At 41.2% G+C, this 12,755-nt stretch overlaps 5 protein-coding genes across 6 annotated transcripts; 3 read left to right on the top strand and 2 right to left on the bottom strand.

Annotated features, from left to right (window-relative positions):
• The first annotated feature begins 59 nt into the window (after nt 1-59).
• Nucleotides 60-5,777, top strand: Cul4 (cullin 4). Of its 2 annotated transcripts, XR_892653.1 has the most exons (6): nt 60-675; nt 1,066-1,429; nt 1,950-3,477; nt 3,552-3,704; nt 3,905-4,550; nt 4,685-5,777. XR_892653.1 is itself a non-coding variant. In XM_011313054.1 (5 exons), the coding sequence occupies exons 1-5, from the start codon at nt 315-317 to the stop codon at nt 3,998-4,000; spliced, it is 2,502 nt and encodes an 833-aa protein (XP_011311356.1). In that variant the 5' UTR covers nt 60-314; the 3' UTR covers nt 4,001-5,777. The 2 variants fall into 2 exon arrangements, 1 of the variants encoding a protein (XP_011311356.1); XM_011313054.1 differs by having other exon boundaries at nt 3,905-5,777.
• Nucleotides 5,778-5,971: 194 nt separating this feature from the next.
• LOC105271480 (mitochondrial intermediate peptidase) lies at nt 5,972-8,576 on the bottom strand. Its single transcript, XM_011313055.1, has 4 exons — nt 8,283-8,576; nt 6,950-8,146; nt 6,442-6,894; nt 5,972-6,370 (listed from the first exon to the last, which is right to left on the bottom strand). The coding sequence occupies exons 1-4, from the start codon at nt 8,418-8,420 to the stop codon at nt 6,077-6,079; spliced, it is 2,082 nt and encodes a 693-aa protein (XP_011311357.1). The 5' UTR covers nt 8,421-8,576; the 3' UTR covers nt 5,972-6,076.
• Nucleotides 8,577-8,711: 135 nt separating this feature from the next.
• Nucleotides 8,712-9,421, top strand: LOC105271481 (uncharacterized). Its single transcript, XM_011313056.1, has 3 exons — nt 8,712-8,890; nt 8,973-9,190; nt 9,294-9,421. The coding sequence occupies exons 1-3, from the start codon at nt 8,827-8,829 to the stop codon at nt 9,411-9,413; spliced, it is 402 nt and encodes a 133-aa protein (XP_011311358.1). The 5' UTR covers nt 8,712-8,826; the 3' UTR covers nt 9,414-9,421.
• Nucleotides 9,422-9,678: 257 nt separating this feature from the next.
• On the top strand, nt 9,679-10,655 carry LOC105271482 (nicotinamide riboside kinase 1). Its single transcript, XM_011313058.1, has one exon. It carries the CDS (start codon nt 9,872-9,874, stop codon nt 10,451-10,453), a length of 582 nt encoding a protein of 193 aa, XP_011311360.1. The 5' UTR covers nt 9,679-9,871; the 3' UTR covers nt 10,454-10,655.
• A 115-nt stretch (nt 10,656-10,770) lies between these two features.
• CSN3 (COP9 signalosome subunit 3) lies at nt 10,771-12,740 on the bottom strand. Its single transcript, XM_011313059.1, has 4 exons — nt 12,545-12,740; nt 12,191-12,451; nt 11,392-12,116; nt 10,771-11,296 (listed from the first exon to the last, which is right to left on the bottom strand). Exons 1-4 carry the CDS (start codon nt 12,609-12,611, stop codon nt 11,000-11,002), a joined length of 1,350 nt encoding a protein of 449 aa, XP_011311361.1. The 5' UTR covers nt 12,612-12,740; the 3' UTR covers nt 10,771-10,999.
• Nucleotides 12,741-12,755: the final 15 nt, after the last annotated feature.

Raw genomic sequence — 12,755 nt, forward strand, 5'->3', positions numbered from 1 at the left:
CCACCTGCACTCGGAAAAATCAACTGATAGTGTGTGAAGCGTGTAGTTTCGTGTAGTTTCTCTTGTCAAACTCGTAAATCCACAGAGCGACCATCGCGATATCTTATAACTCAAAGGACATTACCGAGTGTTAAAGAATTAATAATCTTGCCATCTTGGTGTTGAGACTGGTGTACCCGTGACAACAGTGAATTGGATCAATCAAGGATAATAAATAAGTGACTGGCTTGAGGATCTTGGATGGAACAATAGAACTGGATTTTCTTTTTCGTGGATTTACCGTGAAAGGGCCAACGGCCGGGTGATGCGCGCATATGTCTAAACTCGTGAGGACCCAGCCTCTGGCGACAGGACAGGTGAAAAGATCATCCGACCATCATCACTACCACAACACCAACAATAGCTGTAATAACAGCAGTTTTAATAATAATACGGCGTTGCTGGGCTTCGGTGCTACGACGAAGCGCTTGAGGCACAATAACGCCGACGACGAGAACGAGGAGAATAACGTTGAAATTGTTAATATGACTGATACAGCAACAGCTAATACCCAGAAGAGGGCTAATTTTTCAGCTCTCACTGTTGCTAATCCTAATGGTGTTAACAAGTTAACACCGAATTTGGGAAATGCCAAGCCTGGCTCAGCTAGGAAGCTCGTTATCAAAAATTTTAAGAGTAAGATTCCTTATTTTCCTTTTTTCAATATTTTTATTATCTGCGGGATTGGATTCTTTGGGGAGGGGGGAGGCACGAGGTTATAACCTCAAATCAGCTGACTACAGCATTGGCATGATTGGCAGATTGCCTTGGGATTTCGAATCTTTGGAGGTTTCGAGATCTTTCTCTCAGTTGATTTTTTTCAGATTTTTTATCTCTTCTCGGGTTATTCCAGGGATTTATAAGATATTTCTCAAGCGAAATAATTTTTTGGGGAAGAAATTTAATTTGCTAGACATTAGGGTGAATTTTGCTGGATTTAGGGGAGCTGGAGGAATTTTATTAGAATTGATTGTCGAAAATTTACGAAAACTTCTTTCAATTTTTGTTAACACTTTTTGTGTTCAGATAAACCGAAATTACCCGAGAACTACCAGGAGCAAACATGGGAGAAACTGCGAGAGGCAGTAGTTGCTATTCAGACGAGCAAAAGTATTCGGTACTCTCTGGAGGAACTTTATCAAGCCGTTGAAAACATGTGTAATCACAAAATGGCGTCAACTTTGTATGCTAATTTGACAGTGCTGACGGAGTCCCACGTCAAAGCCAACATCAAGCAATTTCTTGCTGAATCCATGGACAGACACATATTCCTGAAGAAAATGAACGAATGCTGGCAGTCGCACTGTCGTCAGATGATCATGATTAGGAGCATCTTTTTGTACCTGGATAGAACTTATGTCCTGCAAAATCCCAGTATATCCTCTATTTGGTACGTTAATTCCTCCTACTTCCTACGTCATTCTCCATTTTTCCATTACTGTGGTCACCAAAAAATCAAAAAAACTTAATTTCAATATATTATAGCCTTCGTAGTTTTCGTAATGCATGAATTACCTGCATTTAAACGGAAACCACGTAAGAGAATAAAAAAAGGACGAGGTTTCCACTGCACATGGTCAGACAAGTCGCGAAACGTCGAGATTTGGTATTTTTAGAAGTCCCCAGTATGTACGGATTTGTGTCTGTGGGTCTGTCCTGTTATGAAACGATGTATTTGTGCAGCAGCTCGATTGAAAAATCTCGAGTCTCAGGCATATTTCATGAACATGGCCCTTCCCTCTCTCTGTGTCAATCAATAATTCACAACTCCCTTCCTCTCGTTTCTTCATTTAATGACTGAGGAATAAATAAATCAAATAACTGCCAAGTGTTCAATTCCCAATTTTTTTTCAAGTCGAAATATTTTTTTATTATTCGAAAAACTCATTTTTTATTGTTGTATATTTCAGGGACATGGGTCTCCACTTATTCAGACTCCACATAGTCATGAACACCCTGGTGCAAACAAGAACAGTGGAGGGTCTCTTGATGCTGATCGAAAAAGAACGTCAGGGTGACACAGTGGACAGAACCCTCCTGAAGTCCCTTCTGCGAATGCTCTCTGACCTCCAGATCTATCAGGAAGCCTTCGAGGCAAAATTCCTGGTGGCAACTGAAAGATTGTACGCAGCTGAGGGCCAACGTCTCATGAACGAGCACGACGTACCAGAATACCTAGCCCACGTGGACAAGCGTCTCCAAGAGGAGAACGAGCGTCTGCTTCACTACCTCGATATGTCCACGAAGTGGTCCCTCATCCACACAGTAGAAAAACAACTCCTCTCGGAGCACGTCTCCAGCATTCTCCAGAAGGGTCTCAGTGGTCTCCTCGACGAAAATCGAATCAGCGATCTCACATTACTCTACAATCTCTACAGTCGTGTGAAGAATGGACTCGTCGAGCTCTGTCTCAATTTCAATTGCTACATCAAAAAGAAGGGCAAGACGATAGTCATCGATCCTGAGAAGGACAAGACAATGGTTCAAGAGCTACTCGACTTTAAGGATAAAATGGACAATATTGTGAATACGTGTTTCTATAGAAATGAAAAATTCGCCAATAGTCTGAAGGAGGCTTTTGAGGCCTTCATCAATCAGCGTGCCAACAAGCCAGCTGAGCTAATTGCCAAATTCGTGGATATGAAGTTGCGTGCTGGCAACAAGGAGGCCACCGAGGAGGAGCTCGAGAGACTTCTGGACAAAATAATGGTTCTCTTTCGATTTATCCATGGGAAGGACGTATTTGAGGCGTTTTACAAGAAAGACCTGGCGAAGAGACTGCTGGTGGGAAAATCTGCCTCTGTCGATGCTGAGAAATCGATGCTGTCCAAGCTGAAGCAGGAGTGTGGGGGTGGTTTCACAAGTAAACTCGAGGGTATGTTCAAGGACATGGAGTTGAGCAAGGACATTAATATCGCTTTCAAGCAGTACTCGACGAATCTCCAGAATGAACTGTTGGCCAGCAATTTGGATCTCACTGTTTCTATCTTGACGATGGGATACTGGCCGACTTATCCTCTGATGGAGGTGACTCTGCCTGCTGAAATGGTCCAGTATCAGGAGGTTTTCAATAAATTCTACCTGGGGAAGCACAGTGGAAGGAAACTGCAGTGGCAACCAACCCTTGGACACTGTGTCCTCAAGGCATGGTTCACTGGTGGCAACAAGGAGCTTCAGGTCTCACTCTTTCAAGCACTCGTACTGATACTTTTTAATGACTCCGATGATCTGTCGCTTGAGGAAATCAAGGCCGCTACCAATATCGAAGATGGAGAGCTCAGGAGGACTCTCCAGTCGTTGGCCTGCGGAAAGGCTAGAGTCCTCCAGAAAAATCCCAGGGGCAGGGACGTCGCTGATAACGATAGATTCGTGTTTCATGCTGATTTTACTAATAAACTTTTTAGGATTAAAATTAATCAGATTCAAATGAAAGAGACGGTAATTATTTCAGATTAAAAAAAATTATTTTCCGCTTTTGTTGGACTGAAAATTTTTGAATTATGGAATTGCAGAATGAGGAGCAGAAGGCTACGGAGGAGAGAGTTTATCAGGATCGACAGTACCAGATTGACGCTGCTATTGTCAGAATTATGAAAATGAGGAAAACTCTCACTCACAATCTTCTTATTAGTGAACTGTACAATCAGCTCAAATTTCCGGTTAAGGTAATTATCTTATCTTATCAAATTCCAACTAGTTTATGTGTTAATCAATTTTTAAGATCAAATCCTGAAATAATTATTCCTATACGGAAATGATCAGCACAAATTATTGCTCATGATGTGGAAGGATTTTTTTCATTAATTAATTAAAATAGTATTCGCTGAAGGTGTACTAATGGATTTTTTCTGTGGATGCATTGCAGCCAGCTGATCTTAAAAAACGCATCGAGTCCCTGATAGACCGTGACTACATGGAGAGGGACAAAGACAATGCCAACCAATACAACTACGTTGCGTAACCACAACCAAATGCCAAAGTCACCAAGCCACGAGTGAAGACGGTTGTACGTGAAATAAAGAGTGTGCGATTGAGACGTCAAATTGAAGAGCAGACCCGACAATTGAGCTCACGCTGGAATCAGCGATTTCGTAATAATCAATACTTTATGATTAGATATCGTGGTTTAAAAAACGGCGATAGGAAACGTCAGTTTGATCGGAGAAAATGAAGAAGAGTGAAATAGATGAATAAGGTCGTAACCATGGACCATAACAGTGGTGGATCACGCCTCAAGATGCGTTAATTTTCCGTTGTCAAATGTGTATGAGTGAATCGAGAAGGTGAACAGGCAATCAAAGATGATGGAATGATGATTTTTAATTAATCAATTGCGAGAATCATTTCAATTTGGTTGGGTTCTTTCACACTATTTTTTTTCTTTTGTATAAAGGACATTGCGAGAAAAATGGTGTTTAGTGTTTTTGTGAATAAATAAAAGTTATGAAATAACTGGGGAAAAGTTCTTTCGTACGAAAATTCCAGTATACCGGGGATGAGAGACAAATAATGTAGGTTTATGTGGATGTATAAAATAAGGAGAGGAAAATCTATTGATTAGCAATTGTAATTGGATAAGGATGAAAATAATTCGGAAGATCAATCAGAGCGTTTCTCCCTTTGACGTTATTTATCGCACTCTTAGGGTAATTAGGAGGCTGACGGCATTTTCTGCGGTGCATCATCGCTCGTGGGTGATCCCCGTCATCCAGTTGTGGGGATTTGATTACTGTAGTCAGTAATGGGGGACTTGTGGATGATTTTGCCAGTGGTTGCTGCTGATTTTCGCGTCCGTCGGCCAATTCTTTGGATACTTTAGGCGCCTTTGCAGGGGTGCACTCCACTCTACTGCCCAAGCACGTATCAAGTACATCCTGCGAGGAGTGAACATCTCTTAAGCATCGAGTGCAGTAAATAGCAAAACTTAAGGAGACGAGATAGTCAGGGTGGGTTTTTTTTTTAAATTCTCAGTACTGAGACTCTGAAAAAAAATTCAAAGCCTTCAGCTGCGGTTGTATCGTCTTTAGAATCCCGCGCACTTTGTTTTTGCTATTGCCATTTAGTCCTGAACGCCCTGAACAGTAGGAGTGCATTGTAAAAAATAGAGAAGGAACTGCTATTTACTTTTCATAGTATCAACTAACACCCAGAATTTTTGAGAATCCCTGGATGGTGTACGACAAAATGATAATTGACGAATATTTGGGGGGAGAATTACAATAAGATACAACTGGTTCTTAATGATTTAAACTCAATTGTACAGACATTCGTTAATTGTAATTGATCTATGAGAATGAATTCAGATTTAATTATTAGGAATTCGAGGGAGAAATTGGGATTTGTATAGAAGAGAATTCGTCGAAGACAACTCGGTTGTTTTAGAGGATATCTTGGGAATGAATGGGCTTTGGAGGGAACGTCAGGAGAACTTTTTTGTTATTAAATCGACTACAAATGTTTCTTTTGATTTTATACTGGATGATCAATCGATTTTCGGATGTGGTAATTAATACTGTAGCGATGCAGGCTTCAATCGAATTACAGAAATGACTGTTTCTTTCAATTTATGAATGCAAAAATTTCGAAGGGGCAATTTACCCTCAATTGTTCAATCATTTTGTTCTCAAGTTGTAAAACATGACAAGTCGGAAGAGCATATGTTATTCGAAGGGTTTGTCTGAGAATCTGTTCTAGATAATGAAAATCTCAAGGAAAAATGTCTCCTTACATTTTTTCCGGAAGTAGCTCATTTTCGAGATGAATCCACAGTTCAATACAGAATTTAATCGAGTTATACTTTTTACTGCGATTGCACTTGAATAACAATTTTGTACGCTACGCTACGAAACTTATTTTTGTGTAATATTTCGTAGGAATTTGTCAAGAAAAATGTAAATAGAATAAGTCAATCAAAAAAAAACATCCGTACTTGTAATAAAAATACAACGAAAAATATTCTATACGAAAATTATTATCGATGACACTTTATCCTGTACATTGGGCCATTTTTACAAAACAACTAGTGACTAATTGATGATTAGTTTTTAATGGACTTAACGAGTTTATCCTTGACGTCGATTTCGGCGATGAGGGATTTGGCGAAATTCTCGGCACTTGCTTCTTTATTCAGAAAATCAGAGACAACTTTTGATGGGGGTTTACCACCGCCATGACCCAGACACTCCCTACGGTATTTTTCTCCTGCCGAACGACTCAGGGGATCCGCTTGAAAGTACGTCTGCCAGATCCAGGAGGCAACAGCTCTGGAGATGAGGTAGGAGTAGTACTTTGCACCATATCCCACGAGATGAGAAAACCTCAACTGCCAGGCCTGAAATTAATATTTCCATTAATTCGTCTGTGACTTGAATTTTTTTTTCCAACACTGCATTTCGCAATTACTGTATTGTCTACGTATGGAAGCCCATAATACTGCCGCTGAATTCTCGCCAATATTTCGGTGCTCGAGGTCGCCAGGGGTTTCGAATGGTAAACCTGATCCAGCATACTGTAGAACACCTGCACTTGGAGGTCAGAGGCAGCGAAGACATTCTTCGAGGCACACAGTTTGTCCAGCATGGACTGGGGCATCGTCTCCTGGGTCTGATAGTGCTTGGCAAACATTTTGACAACCCTTGGATCACTGGCAAAATACTCCATGAGGACACTGGGCACTTCCGCAAAATCTGCACTGCAACGAGTTCCAGTCACGTGCTGATACTGCGTTCTGCCCAACATCGAGTGTAATGCATGCCCCATTTCATGAAAGAGATTATCGACAGATGCTGGACTCAGGAGACAGGGGTTGGACCATCGAGGAGATGGCAATGACAGCATCAGCACAACCACAGGATTCTGAAATTAATTTCTTTTTACATATGTCCTATGATTAAAAATATTCATTACTCACCTGATAACTACCATCAGGAAGTTGCCTTCCTCCACGAATAGTGAAATGACAGTCCTGGTGAGGTTTTCCCTCTCTCTCATAAAAATCGCAGTAGATAAACCCTAGGATTCCTTCCTCCTCGGACACCACGGCGAGTTTGTGAATATTCGGACTCCAGGTCTCCCCCGTCTCTAGCGGCTGCGACTCCAGCCTGATCCCATACAGTGACTGCGTCAGGATGTTCAGGCCGTCCATACATGCCCCCAGGGAGAAATAAGGAGTGAACTCACTGCTGCAAATATTGAACCAGCCCTTCTTGGCTTTGGTGCTGAAATAAGTGGTATCCCAGGGCATGAGATCCTGACCACTTGACTCTTTCCTCTTCATCTCCCTCATAACATCGAAGTCCTCCTGCGCCCTGTCCCTCAACTCCTCGCTCATGATCCCCAGAAAATTACAGACAACTTCTGGAGTCTCCACAGTGCTTCCCTTAATGGCCCTATGCGCGTACGTGGAAAAGCCACATATTGTCGCCAACCGATGCCGAGCATTAAGGAGCTCCTTGAGAAGGTGCTCCTGGTGATCATCGGGGTATAAAAAAATTTTGTAAGCTGCCTCACGAGCTAGGGAATTCGCTGAGTCGGTGTAGAGGCCATGGATGAGGATTTGGCCATCATCCTTCCTAAAGTAGTGTCTTATGTGCTCAGGGAGGACATTACCCTGGACAGCTCGTGGAGTCACAGCCCCTGTCATGAATCTCTGGCCAACCTGGAGGATATGAGCGTTCAGGGCGACGACCTCACGCCTCAGGTTCTCGGGTAAATGGATTCCGCATTGCTCGAAGTCGAAGAGAAACAGCTTCGAGACGTGATTGTCGATTTCTGTGGTACACTGGATATCCCCGGACTCAACGACTTGCAGCAGGGCATTGTACAGCCCTCGGTGGGTGTTGAGTTTTTCAACGATACCGCTGACCTCCACGCAGGCATCCTCAGCTGCCTCGGAAAAACACGCCTCAGGGTGGGCAATCCTCACGAATTCTGCGAGGTCTGCTACCCTGCAGAGTGAATCAGATAGGTCATCGAAAATTTGCACCATTTTTCGGGAGCGGTGCGGACTCGTCGCCTCGTTTATTAAACGAGTCGAGTCAGCTGCCGCCTGATTTTTCAGGTCGTTGAAACCATCAGCAGACTGTAGCTCCGGTGTGCCAAATAAACCCTACGAAAGAAATCACCGGTTTTAGTCTCTTTAAGTCGTTTCTCCAGCTTCAGCATTCGGGAACTCAATTTGGAGCCTCAGATTTAGTGGGGTCTGATAAAAGTTTGTACCTGAATTCGGGAATTATTGAACTTACGACATTTTTCTCGGACATCCGAACGTCTTCGGTGATTCCTGCATTGAAGACCTTTGCCAGGGGTGACCAAGTTGTCACATTTCTCTCTCTTCTTCCAATCGATCTGACGTTTCCCCGTAAAACTCTCAACATTTTCATTACTTTTGATAATTATCGAATTTTCAAGCTCAATAGTTAGTTTCGAATCCGATTATTCAAAAATTATTTATATATAAAAAGGTTAAGATCTTCTCGACTCCTTTCACTCAAGTGAATTCAGATTCTAATCAATTATTTGATTAATTACACGAATTAAAAATCTATGTCTTTCATATTTATCATTCACCTGATCTATCACATCGAATTTTGAGTTCAGAGTCATGTTCATTCGATCATAATAAACACGCGTACATTTTTGAGAATCGCGCTCCGTATTTTAGTGTTTGCAGGATCAGCTGTTCACAGTCCATGTGCGTTACCCGCTTGCCACGTTTCGGTCATACTCAATTTTTCTTAATTAACTCCCCGAAATAATTGATTTTAGTGATGAAATAAATGTTTTGAGATGTCCTATTCTCTCGTTCGCGCAAGTCTTGATCTTGTTGAATTCGAAACTGACGTTAATCCAGGTAATATTAGGATAAACAATTGTTTTTAGGTTAGAATAATTCATACGAGTTGAAATAATGATTAATTACTTGTGTAATTCAGATAAAAAAAAGAAGAAGAAAAAACGACAGAATGGAGTTCTCAATTTAATCCCAGCTCATCAGAGACTTCCGCAGAAAGGAAAAATCACTCGTTCCAGTAGACTCAATTCCCAAAGTCAACAGAAATCATTGAGAAACACGAAAAAATCAATACAAGATAATGTTCAGAGACTTCTCTCATTGAGCAGTCGTAAACTTGACGGAGAAACTGCTGAGAAGGTAAAGAAAAATCATGAGAATAATAATTGTCCATTTTTTTACAATCTTCTCCGCTAATTGATCATTTTTATTTTAATAATGATTTATATTTCCTCGTTCCCAGTTATTTAATCGAGCTGTGAAACAACCCGTAAGGAGAAATAGAAAACCTCAGGAGCAGCAAACGACAGCCTTCACCGAGGAGGACTTCGCGAAATTTGCAGCTGAGTACAGAGACGAATAATAAAATGCTGAGCAGTGATCGGGAGAAAGGGAAAATCATTCTAATAGGAACATCGATCATTTTTATATATTACACAGTGTGGGTGTTGGGTTTGCCATTCATCGATGACAATCGTCTCCAGTCTCTCTTCTATTCCCACAATGTAGCTCTGATGGTCCCCGCTGTTTGCGGTCTGTGTTTCATTGGTGGATTGATCTTATTCACTCTGTACCATTTGAGTCCAGTTATCTTCGCTTCAGAAGATAGGAAAATTCAATGACATCATGAAAAATGGCCCCTAAGATTATGTAAGACGAGAAATAATTCCCTCATTCACTCTCAGATACTCGTCTTCGTGTGGTGTTTTATTCACGCCAGTAATTTTTTATGAATCCACTCTTCGTTGAATCCGGAAGAAATTGTTTCTGGTAGCTGAATTACTAATTGTGTTTAATAATTGGAGCTTTAACGGCCAAAGGATGGGTAAATGGATTGTAATTGGTATTGCTGGTGCTACGTGTAGTGGCAAGACAACACTAGCCAAGAAACTCCACGAGAAATTCAAAAATTCTGTTCTAATAAGTCAAGACAGTTATTTTCTCGCCAAAGATGATCCACGACATGTTCACATTCCTGAATTGAATCATCACAATTGGGATATCCTGGAAAGTCTGGACATGGAGAAGATGCATTCCGATATTTTGGAGATCATGTCGTCTGGAGGGGCGGGCAGAAAGGAAAATGATGTTCAATTTTTGATTGTAGATGGATTTCTTCTCTTCAATTATAAACCGATATTTGATCTGTGTGATATCAGATATTTTTTGGAGCTGTCGAGAGAGGAGTGTGAACGCAGGAGAAGTCGACGTGTGTATGATCCACCGGATGTACCTCGATATTTTGAAGTTGTCGTCTGGCCACAATACGCGAGGTATAAAAAAGAAATTCAAGAGGATGAGGCACTCGTGAAGGGAATCACCTTTCTGGATGGAACTGTAAACAATGATCAGACATTTCAACGAATTCTCCGGGAGATTACCCAGAAATGCCAGCGAAACTAGGGAATTTGGCTGAGAATAAGAAATTTATAATGACTTTGCCCTTCTCAGCTTTTTATTCAGCATTCTAAGAAAAAATTCCACTGCTGATGAAATCCAGCCGTAGCCCAATGGCTCAGAATTATAACCGCATATGAAAGTTATCGAATTTCTTTTGTTATTGAGCATTTCGTGACTTAACAAATAAAAAAATTATAAATTTACTGATGTCCTGGGATTTATTGAAAATTCGAGCCCATTAACAGTGAAAATATCTCTGCGAACTTCAATGTGTGAAATAAAAAAGAAAACAATGAATGTGAAAAAGTTTATAGTTGAGATATTTTTACTCCAATTTCATTCATCAGATTTGTAATAATTTTATATGCAGCACTTGTTTCTGATTGAAAAACTGATTTTTTAAATATTGACAGCAATTCACATAAATCAGAGTTGCACGTAGAAAAACCATGCGAGATACTACCGAAAACGTAGTTTAATTGTGAATTCATGTGTCTCTGTACTCGTTTGTAACGCAAATGAAAACGAATAATCCGTAACACATTGGTGTTACATGGAATAAGTGTTGATTTTGGGCTGGCTCTGGGCATTGGTGGCGTTGCTAGATGGTTGACCTGAGGTTGAGTCGTCCTGATCACTCTGACCACATACCTTACGCACATATTGAGGCATCACAGTTACTTCCTCCTCCATCTCGAGAACACGTTTATCAAGTTCTGCACAAGCTGCCATTTGTTTTTCAAGACGAGCGAGCATTCGAGGTGAATTGTATTTTTCAGGGTCATCATGGAATACTACCATACCGTCTTTCTGATTAATGGTCGCGAAGATTTCCCCATCTTCAATCTGTTAATAATTATCAATTCATTAATCAATGAATTTCGGAAAAAAATACAAATTATCGCAATTTTATTGAATCTTTAGTGTTGCATTATTCTTACCATGTTGAGGATATATTTCTCAGCATCAGCAGGTCCAGCCAATTGCACCCGACTGGCGACATCACTGAGACTGAGTGTTAAAAATGTTTTGGTGAGTCTCTGAATGTTTTTCTTGTACAAAAACCCCAGCACCTGCTTGACCATTCCAAGATTGTGATCCCTAGCGAATAATTCCTGGTACTTAGTGATGATTCCCTGAACCTCGTCACAGCTGTGCGTTTGATAAGCCGCAGCGAGCTCCTGATAAGGCTGACTGAGTGGCCTGATGAACCTGATCAGCACGGGACTCGCGTACTTTGGTATATTAATGATTTTTCCATGCAGTATCAGGGAGACGAGGATAAATTTTTTGTACGCCTCCAGCATAATGTGACTGACAGCCATCGCTGGGAGTGTCACGCATACCTCGAAGAAGTACAGGGCCCTGTCGTAATTTTTCACAGCTGTGTATATCATTCCACCGTAGTAGTAATACAAGAGGAAGTACTTGGAGTCGAATTGTCCACCTTCTTGGCTGATATTCGTTATATCTGTGTCGAGAAATTCGAGGGCTGGCTTAAAACACTTGGAGAGGAGACAGAGCTGACAGAGATCGGCGTGAATGGAGGTCAATTGGCTGTCGAAGAGCTGAATCTTACGGATTGCCCGACGAAGAAGATCGATACCTCCTATTGGCCATGCCACCTCTATCATTGCTTGAGTTAGAAGGTGACAGAGTTCTGCATCTGCAAGCAAATTGATGGATTAAATCTGTTGGGTCCTTCGTCAAATGGCAATTAAAAGAAATTTTAATTCTCACATGTCTCAGGAGCAAATCTCACTTGTTCCCCATTGCATCCAGCGATGAAATCGTGCACGCGATTGAACATTATTTTATAAGTGTCAGCATTGCTTGCCCCAGATGGATTTGGTAGTGAAAATTTCACACAGAGAACTGCCAAAATTCCCAGGGAGTGTTGCTGAAGGTCCAGGGTCTCCAGGACATTGTCCAGATGTAGGCCATTTTTCATAAGCACCTCAGTGGATTTGCCGATGACATCGCACAACTCTCGGAAATTTCCTTGACATAAAATTCAGGGAAAAATAAAACATCGAGCTGTTAAACAAAGGAGACCTGACATTTTCGAGGTTAACATTTCACTGGATGACTTACCCTGGGTCGAAAGTGTCTGGACATTATTTACAAACTGCTCTAAAGCCGAGGGCATTATCGTCGACATATTCCACTTATCATCACCTCTATTTTAGCCCTCAGGTCTAATTAACTGGACAATCGTAATTGAAATAGAAAAACGCGAACAGAAATCACTGCTGTATTTTTCTCAGTGAATCAACGACAGCTGTCATTGGTAGAGTGTCACGTG

The sequence above is a fragment of the Fopius arisanus genome, unplaced genomic scaffold (genome assembly GCF_000806365.1).
Source record: "Fopius arisanus strain USDA-PBARC FA_bdor unplaced genomic scaffold, ASM80636v1 scaffold00111, whole genome shotgun sequence".
NCBI lineage: Eukaryota > Metazoa > Arthropoda > Insecta > Hymenoptera > Braconidae > Fopius > Fopius arisanus.